Source organism: Morone saxatilis, unplaced genomic scaffold (assembly GCF_004916995.1).
Source record: "Morone saxatilis isolate NCDOM2014 unplaced genomic scaffold, NCSU_SB_2.0 Contig7, whole genome shotgun sequence".
NCBI classification, from domain to species: Eukaryota; Metazoa; Chordata; class Actinopteri; family Moronidae; genus Morone; species Morone saxatilis.
The window spans coordinates 8,635,938-8,645,687 of NW_023340246.1; the positions used below are offsets into that span (position 1 = coordinate 8,635,938).

At 38.3% G+C, this 9,750-nt stretch overlaps 2 protein-coding genes across 2 annotated transcripts in view; one reads left to right on the forward strand and one right to left on the reverse strand.

Moving 5' to 3' along the window:
- Positions 1-3,656, forward strand: part of dpf3 (D4, zinc and double PHD fingers, family 3) — a 22,706-nt gene extending 19,050 nt beyond the window's left edge. Inside the window, exons 10-12 of the mRNA XM_035678115.1 lie at positions 555-667; positions 1,407-1,488; positions 1,633-3,656. Coding sequence (XP_035534008.1) covers positions 555-667; positions 1,407-1,488; positions 1,633-1,700 — 263 coding nt within the window. The 3' untranslated portion in view covers positions 1,701-3,656. The remainder of the gene's footprint in view (positions 1-554; positions 668-1,406; positions 1,489-1,632) is intronic.
- A 1,221-nt stretch (positions 3,657-4,877) lies between these two features.
- Positions 4,878-6,832, reverse strand: LOC118340844 (protein LEG1 homolog; the record flags this gene model as incomplete). Its single annotated transcript, XM_035678995.1, is given in 6 exon segments — positions 4,878-5,385; positions 5,484-5,580; positions 5,677-5,818; positions 6,108-6,226; positions 6,334-6,438; positions 6,759-6,832. Coding segments are annotated over 6 exon segments (689 nt in total), but the record flags the coding sequence as incomplete, so codon positions are not given.
- Positions 6,833-9,750: the final 2,918 nt, after the last annotated feature.

Below are 9,750 nucleotides of genomic sequence, written 5' to 3' on the forward strand. Positions count from 1 at the left end.
GTCAAATACGGACATATTGTGTTGGTGGCTTGAAGATAATTGATTGTTCAGTCTCATTTACGGATGCCCCCTGTTGTGTTGTGTGGCTCGCTCCTAGCCACATTGTTTGTTTCCCATTTAAACCTAAACCTATTCTCTCTCACTCTCTCCAGAATGGCCAGCCCCACCTTTAAGCAAAAATATATATATTTAAAATTTGAAAACCTTTTTTACACCAGATGGGCATTTTTATACCGTAGCATTAACAAAAACTGAATGCAGCAGAATTATAAAGTCTGAGCACAGTGGACATATTTTAATTATTTATTAATTTTCATCAACATATAAAATACATAATTGCTGCACCTCAAAGCCTGAAGCAGATACAGCTGCAGATAATGTAAATCAGCTTTATGTAAATTATGTAAATGTGTGTGGATTTGTCTCTCTTTGTCTGCTGTCAGCTCCACTGCCACACGTCTCTAAATTATTACATATACATAAACATTTTACACCCTGGTCACCCCTTCCTTGCTTTCTTACTTTTCTCGTCTCTCCTCACCATCCCTCCGCAGGTCACCCCACGTGTCTGCAGTTCACCGACAACATGATGCAGGCAGTGAGGACGTACCAGTGGCAGTGCATAGAGTGCAAGTCTTGCAGCATCTGTGGCACCTCGGAGAACGATGTATGTATAATGCAGGAGAGGGAGGTTCTTGTACGGTCCTCTGGGGCTCCAGAAATGTCAGTGTTCGGATGTTATTACTATGTTTCCCTTTGAATTAGCTTTGATGCGAGCTGAATTTGACTTGTTTTCCTTTTAATACTGTGACCTTTCCATGGTCAGCTTTCAGCCTGTCGTAGGCAATACATTACATTGAATCTAAGTTACTTTACATGCCAAGCAGATATTATACTTGATAAATCAGCCCAGATGTGGTTTTCTTTTTCAAATCAGTGAGTGACTCAGTAATATGTTTTCTAAGAGTGAAAATACTACTGTTGCTCTTTTGAATGAATTATCTTTATATATTATAAATAATGTAGTTTATTTGTATAGCACAATTACATACAATTGCAAAATCATTGTATTGTATTCAAGCTGGATAGTCTCAGCATTTTTGACAGTTGGATCCAGAGGTTTAAGAATAAAAGATGTGGCCTCTTTGAAGCTCAATTAGCTGTCCCATGATGCTTTGAAAGTTCACAGTGCTACTTGTCAGACCTCTTTTATAGCTGATAAATGCTGTTAACTGGCATTCAACATAATGTGAGCCACATTTACAGCAGTATTTGTAACTCTGATTTACTTACTTACTGCATTTATATCCCTTTCCATGCAAGAGGAATACTTATTCTTCTGCCCCCTTTTACATATTGTATAGATATTATATATCTAAGATGTTGATTGTGTGCTGCCAATGCAGGACCAGCTGCTGTTCTGCGACGACTGTGACAGAGGATACCACATGTACTGCCTGAAGCCTCCAATGACCCAGCCTCCAGAAGGTACAGCCACTTTCATAGGTTTTGTTATGCATCAGCGGGTTGATACTATATATGCTGTATATCTCAGAGAGGCTACAAGCAAAGGCTATATATGGAAAAGAGCAAGGAGGACAAAGATTTGAACCTCTCTTTCTCTGTCCACAGGGAGCTGGAGCTGTCACTTGTGTTTGGACCTGTTAAAAGACAAGGCTTCAGCCTACGGAGAAGCATAATTCCCTGGACATTCTTTTCAACACACACGTACACACAATATATATATATTTGTACCTATACATTAACTGTTTGACATGCCCACACATCAGCAAAAAGTATCTCAGATAGTATAAAACACACAGATACACTCTTTCACACACACTCCAGTGCATTAGCAGGCTCAGGGCAGTTTCCTGTGTGTGAGGCGGAGAGATCCTCACACTCCAGATGCAAACGGCATCAACATGCAATCTCGACCATAAGTCAGCTAACAGCAGGCCTGCCATTCAGTCATTTCTCTACCTCACCACTCAGTAGACGGCAAGAAGCCAAAGCAAGATAATGGCTAATACATGTGTAGTGCATGTGTATGTGAAATACATGTTTTTAAACCAAACATCTGAAAGTTCCTGGATGTTTTCCCCTGATTTGAACGTTTTCGATTTGGAAGACGTTTGTCCCAGAGTTTTTGCTGAAGCTGTTTCACTTGCCTCCCTTGCTGCTCAAGTTCTACAGTGGGGGAACCTGAGTGGGTTTGACTAATGTTTGTTTAAATTTCTTCTTCCAGCTCTACTTCTCTCCTGTGTTTAGACCTTACAGTGACATTCCGATTTTATATCTGGACAGACTCAGTGTTAGTTATGCCATCTTTCACAGGTTTTGTCAAGCTTGGCGAAATTTATATCCAGTGCTAAGAGCAAACGGGCTGATAAAACAGCCTCGACTATCATTTCTCTTGGCGCGCAGTGACATTTTTAATCCACGTCTGTTTTTTGTATGCTCACAGTTACTAGGATACCATGGTGCTCAATTTGACACTTTAAAAAATTATAACATTTCTTTACGTAGAATGAAACACTTATTTATTTATTGCTGATAATGGTCCAATGTTACTGTCAAGGAGATCATTGTTACTGTAAATCAGTGGTTCCCAAACTTCTTTTATGGCCCCCTTTGGATGCCAAAAAAACAACTGACCCCCTCTCTCCCCCTACACAAACACAGAAATTGATTGCATTTTTATCATATTGTAACAGTACTGGGGAAATTGTAATAACAATAGCTGAAATATATTGAAATAATACATATTTTCTTGGATTTTGTCATTATGTTCTGATGTTAAACTGAAAAATATAAATTAAACTTTGTCCAAACTGCCGGTATCTTTACACACAAGCTTCAGCTCTTATAATAACAGTCAATTCACAATCAAGATGGAAGTTGGGAACCACTGCTGTAAAATTAACCAGTGCAGTGCATGCGTATATTATCAAACCTTGATTCATGACTATATAACAGGCAGTGTGAGGAACCATATAGGCTACATGTCCGGAGGAAGCAGTATTTACTGGCGAGTCCTGTCTGGAAGTTGGCACAGGTTATACAAGAATTGTTTTTTTTTACAGTATTTTAAATGCAGTTATTACCAGAATAATCTGGACGTTCTGTATTTGTATTACCACGTAAGTAAGATTTATATGTTAAAATGGTTTTACCTAAACTCGAATATTTAAATCTTCAAAGGCCCATCAATGTAATTTATGTTTTTGTTCCGAGCTAAATTTGGTAGCACTCGCTTACTGCTCTCTAAAAACAAGGTTGCTCACGAAAAGGAAGAAACACCACGAATAAGCTCAAAACTACAACAAAAAAACAACAATTTAGAAGTACACATAGTGTGCAAGCCTTGACAGGATATCACAATCTGCATTTGTGTGTTTTTTTTATTGTGAGTTTGTATTTGATATTGCTTTTCCACTGACAATCATGAGCTAGCATAGATATAGTACATGATGTTATTAATATGCAGAGGGTTTTATTGTGCTTGTCCATGGTGGGTATAATGACCCTTTGTGTCTTCCTTTTAAAAATGTCTTGGATGTCATCCTTATTTGATGCCATCACATACAGTGATTTAAAATGTGTGTTGTATTTTGTTAAAGTAAATGTAATGTTTTGTGTTGAAATAAAGACTTTTCCATAAATCTTGTTTCACCTAAACATCTTCAATCCACTTGTTTCACATTTTGACTGTAAAATATATCCACAAAAACACTCTTTCAACAACGTCTGTTCTCTTTTAATAATACATTTCCAGGAAACCCTAATGGCATATATACAAACTGAAAATAGGCACTGAGTGTATGAGGCTCTGGCCAAGATGGCTGCGTCTGATATGAATCCATTATAATCTAATGGTTAGATAAGCTCTCATTTACCCTTGGTTTTCTCCAAAGATATGGTTGCCTTTCTGTTTGTCTGCCAACATCTCTTTCTATTGATGCTCCCGCCAGTGACTAACAGGGATACACAATAAACCTTACAAGATGTTACAAGCATGTGAATTTCTTATCCAGTATTTACCAGTATGTGTAACACTGCTCAGCTAATGTAATGGGTTCAAACCCCTCATTGATTCTTTTCACCACTTTCCAAAGAATACGTTTTATTAAATGTTATTATAGGTAAAATGTCCATGTCATCGCATTACAGGAAATGTTACATGGTTTGCCCTTTGACGCCTCATTATAGGTTAGTACTTACATCAAATTGCCACTAGGGAGCACTCTTGGACTTGAGTAGAGCTCTGGATTATTCACTCTAAAATGTCTCAGTATGATGCTATATGAGGAAATGTTAGTTGACTGATTGTCTTAACAGCCTTGACACATAAATCTGATCAATTTGAGCATTTCTCAATGAGAACTGTAGCAGTATTTTGTCTCAACTGGACTCCTTTAAACTTTTAAACCCATCTCCCAGTGATATAAGAAATATTCTTAGTAGATCCTTTACTGAAGTAAAAGAAGCAGTACTGCAGTGTAAAAATCTTACGTTAAAATGCGTAAGTATTCTCTATAAATTGTACTTAAATATCCACAGTAAAAGTATTATGTATCATGCAACATAGACCCTGACATTACAACAGGGTAACAGGTAAGAGCTGTCAATACAATATATTGGTGTAAAAACATACAGTAGGCCAGAAGAGACAAAACAAAGACTGGCTCTAGATAGGGCCTTTTACTGAGCTGTATGATTGCAATCTGCAACTTCACCATTAGATGCCACTCAATCGTACACACTGGTCCTTTGAGGTAAATGTATTACCTACTGCCCCACACATTGTGACATACAGCAGTTATCCTGAGATCAAATTAATAAGACCCTAGTTGACCGCAGAAAGATTTAGGATGTTCACTGCAAACAAACCTTACTGTGCAACTCAAAAGAAAGAGTCTGGGAACCCTCTGTGACTTGACTTTGCTCTCTTTCTGTACTGTATATTATTGTTTCAAGGTTGGCAACAGGATATTAAAAAATAGTTAAAAAATGACAGTAAAATGATTGTTTGTTGACAGTTTACTGGGACACACATTTCACATGAGAGTGACAAGAACAAACATATTACCTGCTTTAAACTGTAACAGCTGACTTGTTGATCTACACCCTCCAAATAATGACATAAATTACTTTCACTACTGAAAAGAAATACCATCTATGTCTTTTTGTATTGCATGTGTCTCCCCGTATAAAAGCCTGTATTGTTCACTTAGCAGCTTGTAGTCATTCCAGTGATGATGGACAGGAAAGTGTTTGTGGCGAAGCTGGGATTCAGTAGAAGCTGCCCCAACATCTCTCTGCCTCTCTCTCTTGTGCTCACTGAACACATGGCACTTTTCCAAAGACGCACCAACGTCCCACCTGGTAGATGAAGTGATCATGATTACCTTAAACACTCACTAATTCAATAAAAAAAATACTTTTTAAAATTTGTGTGTGAATGTCTGCGTGTTTCCTACCCAGTAGAGAATTGACACTGCTCATCCAGGAGAAGATAGACAGTGTGTGGTTCTCCTCCTGACTCAGATCAGCAATATTAGGCGCACTGTCAGTCGCCTACACATACAAATATGACAGACAGAACAAAAGTTGTAAAACTCATAAGTTGATTTAGAAGGGAATGGATGGATTGATGGAGTGGTGTGTACGTACCTGTAAAACTCGACTCGGCAGAGGGGTTATGAATGATGCAGAATTTTCCAAATTGGATTGGAAATGTGCTGCTGAAACGTACTCTGCAGAGTTCAGCCAGCTGTTTGCAAATGCCACTTCTACAGAGGAGTAGTGGCCCTGCCTGAAGGAGAGGGGAGGACAGAGATGAGAAAGGTTGAAAGAATAGTAAAAGAAGTAGTTCCTTTGTTGCAGAGAGTTGGATGGGAATATTGATTCCACTCTAATAACTGTCAAATATGAAGCTACAGTTAGCAGCCTGTTATCTTAGCTTGGCATAAAGATTTGAAACAGACTTTAAACTCAGTGTAAGATAGATAGATAGATAGATAGACTAGAAGATAGATAGATACTAGATAGATAGATAATAAATAGAAGATCAGATAGATAAAATAGATAGATAGATAGATTACCTGGCATTGCATGCAGCTGAGGCTTGAGTTGAAGCCATTTGGGCTGCCCAGTAGAGGCCGAGGAGAGCATCTTTCTTCTCATTTTCAGGGAGTTCAGACTCAGCTGCAGACTTCAGACCCTTTAAAAACACACATAGAACATATTGCACCTCCACAAAGCACCCACAACTTCATTGAAATCAGTAATGTGTATATGGATTTGTTTGTGTCCGTGTACTGCATGTACCTGAAAAAAGGCGTCCCACTTAGATATGGCATCAGGGTACTGAACTGCACAGTCAGCATATGTGGTGCAGTAGTCCGTTACACCTTCAGGCACCTGCATCTGGACCTAATAATATCAATATCAATCATCATTACAGCCATGCTCCTCATTATCAGAACCATAACAATTAGCATGATTCACATTTGTGTGAGGATATAAAAGAATCAATAGCACTCAGTTGGTCCACCACTTTGATGATGAGACATTAATGGTGCCTATAGGAGGAATCTTTATGACTTTGGTAATTCCCTGACGTTTTCCTCAGTGCCATCATGAGTTTAAATGTGTGGTTTTTAAGTAAAATCGCTGTACAACCCCTGCTGGATGGATTGCAATAACTCATCAGGTCAATAATCATAACTGCTTAAGATCAGGATGAGAAGTACCTGAACTCCTGCTCCCATGAAGCCCTGCTGTGCAGCAGACAGGAAGGGCAGTGCAGAGGCATAGTAGTTCACACCTGAAAGACGTGGTTTTGAAAGTGTTTAGTGTGCATATTTGTGTGTGTGTGTGTAACTGTACAATCTAAGACATTATTAAAAGAAGTGCATTTTAAAAGTCCCTTTAATCTATTTGACAGTTGTTAGTACATCAAAGTTCCACACACACTTATTAATATGATGCATTCATTAAAATACAGTTATACTTATACTTAAATTAGCACCACCTCAATGAGCCACAATTGATAAAAATTTCTTGCCTTACACGTTTAAATGCATCACTCAATGTATTTAATACAAAAATCTACACTGACGGGGATCATCATTTATTTGTAGATGATGCTTGTAACTTAGTCAAGGATTAAATACCCCTTCCACCACAGGCTTGGATTCGTACTCCTGCTTTTTTTTCAAGACTTGCTGACTTAGACGATCTACACTGCAATTAAAAAATTGTCATAGATGGTATTTGTAAACTTCATTCCTGTATTTACTTTAGGGGGCGGTATATTAAAGATTCATTATTCTGATTACTTGATTACTTTAGGTCAACAGTTAACATAAATAAATTATTTATCAATACTTGATCCTAACTTTGTGGCAAAAGATGTGAAAAACGCATTTAGACTTTTAGTATACTACAATTTACAGAACATATAATTGAACAGAATAAATCAATAAAAATATGGAAAAAAAGATCATTAATAAATGTTAGAGAGCTTCTTTTTGTGACATAAACACAAATAGCTGTGTCGTCAGGAGTTGCAGAGATGTGCCTGAACGATGAGTGCTCAAATAGTGCACTAAGTGCACTTTAGATAAGAGTGATCTATGGAGTTTATTGGGCCTCTGGCTGTCATGTGTGTCACAGATGTTTGCATCATCGAGGTTCAGGGTTGGGTTATCCCACACAGCCCTGCTAAAAACTCAGCTCTGGTATCCAACCTTTCACATGGTATCTGGTTCAGTGTTAGTTTTGGAGAAAAAGAGTTGCTGCGTTTTGGGGGACTTGACAGTTGAGGTTGTGAAATTTAAATTAAAGTCAACAGCGAGTGTGAATATAAGATCGTGAAGAAAGCAAGAAATACTTGTCTAAAAACACTCTATTACAATAAAACTCTAAATTAAAATTTATTATATAAAAGAAACATAAGGCTTATAGTAATATTACTTAATGTTCAGAAAGTACATGATGCAGAAAGCCCCTTCACATCCTTTATGAATATTATTTATTCCGTTTATCATTTAAGGAAGTAAATGTAAGGGCCATTTAATGTTGTAGTTCTTCAATGTGGACAAGTTATGACTTTACACTAGGTACTGGGTGGATTAGTATATAATATTTATCATGTTCATATATAAGGCATATCATCAACATCGTCACTTAAGTACAGATGCTTGGTGCACTTCAATCAGTTTGCAAAATAACACCATACAAAGCATAGTAAAGCATATCAGCTTGAGTTGGTCTTGGTTTTCAGGTGCCAAACGTAGGGTCGGTCCAGGTGTTATCTTAGTTTATTGAGATAGAGGCTTTAAATATTCTGCCAACTCTCTCAGAATTGTTGGCAAAAAAGTACACAGGGTGGTCACTCAGCATCTGCAGATGTGGATTCACCTGCTGTTTGACGCAGGACATAGTACTTATCTTGTTGTCAGTTCTTACAAAAAGGTTTTTTTAAGAGTGTGTGCTGGTGGAGGTTCAAATGTTAATCAGGGTTAATCAGTTCAACGTGTAATTATGTATTTACTTATAGATTTCAGTCATGTATAAGCAGCCCGTATTTATTTTTTAACAGAACATGTAAACCGAAGGGGATCTTTGAGCATATATATTCATTGGTCATTGATAAATAACACTAGTCTCTTTTGCTCCTACTTTTAAATTCACATCCAGTTTCAGAATGTGAAAAACATAAATCATCCAGTGTTCTTTGAATCATAGGGTGAAAGTCTGTTGAGTGATTTGATTGCTCTTAATGTGGACCATAATTCAACATCACACTTATGATCGAGTTGATCTATTTCTGATAGTATTGAGTATTGAGCTCTATTACACACATTATCTTATCTGTCTGTGATTGAGGGTCCACTGGTCCACCGTCACATGGATACGTGAGTGGTATCTCTCGTGAAACGAACATGTGTTTTGCTTGTGTGGGTGAGAGGAATGTGAACAGGAGAGTACATAAGCCTTGTATCAATGTCACAACTGTCAGTCCAGGAGTAGGCTCTTCTTCACTCTTCCCTCTCTGCATCATGCTGGTTCCGACAGTCTCGGTCTCCTGCGGCAAGTGCAGTGTCTCTAAGCAGCTCTGCTGTATTCTAGAAATGGCATGCCCATCCTGTGGGTACATACGACGGCCTGTGACTGACCTGCGACACCAGAATGGCGTCCTGACTCCTGGATCCTGGCATTCCTTCACCGAATGAGTCTTTACGGCTGATGATAGCTGCTCAGACCTTCATGGGCTCCATGTGACAAATCCACAGACAGTTCCACTGGTGGGACTGCCACTGCAGCTTGATGGATGCTGACTCAGGGTAAAATAGCTCATATTTTGACCGCTCTCTAAAATATGGATAGTTGGTGACAAAGATTAGTGAGTCATTAAGAGCCATTAAAGCTCTAGTTACATTGAAAACTCTCGAAAACAGTTATTTATAAGAAATAATAACCAACTTATGGAGTTACAGGAGTTCAACATGAGAACATCCCATCCGCTGTTGTTCTAAACTGAGTGACCAGGACATTATTAAGGCACCAGCTACCAAAATATCTACAACAAACTGGATTGGTTGTTATGTATGATGTGTTGATTCTGGTAGGGCGTCTCGCTGATCAACCCTGCTTACAACCTGTGCCTGGAAACAGGAGATACCATGTGTATTTTCAACTCAGAGCTGGTGGGGCTGTAAGTATGACACAACACACACG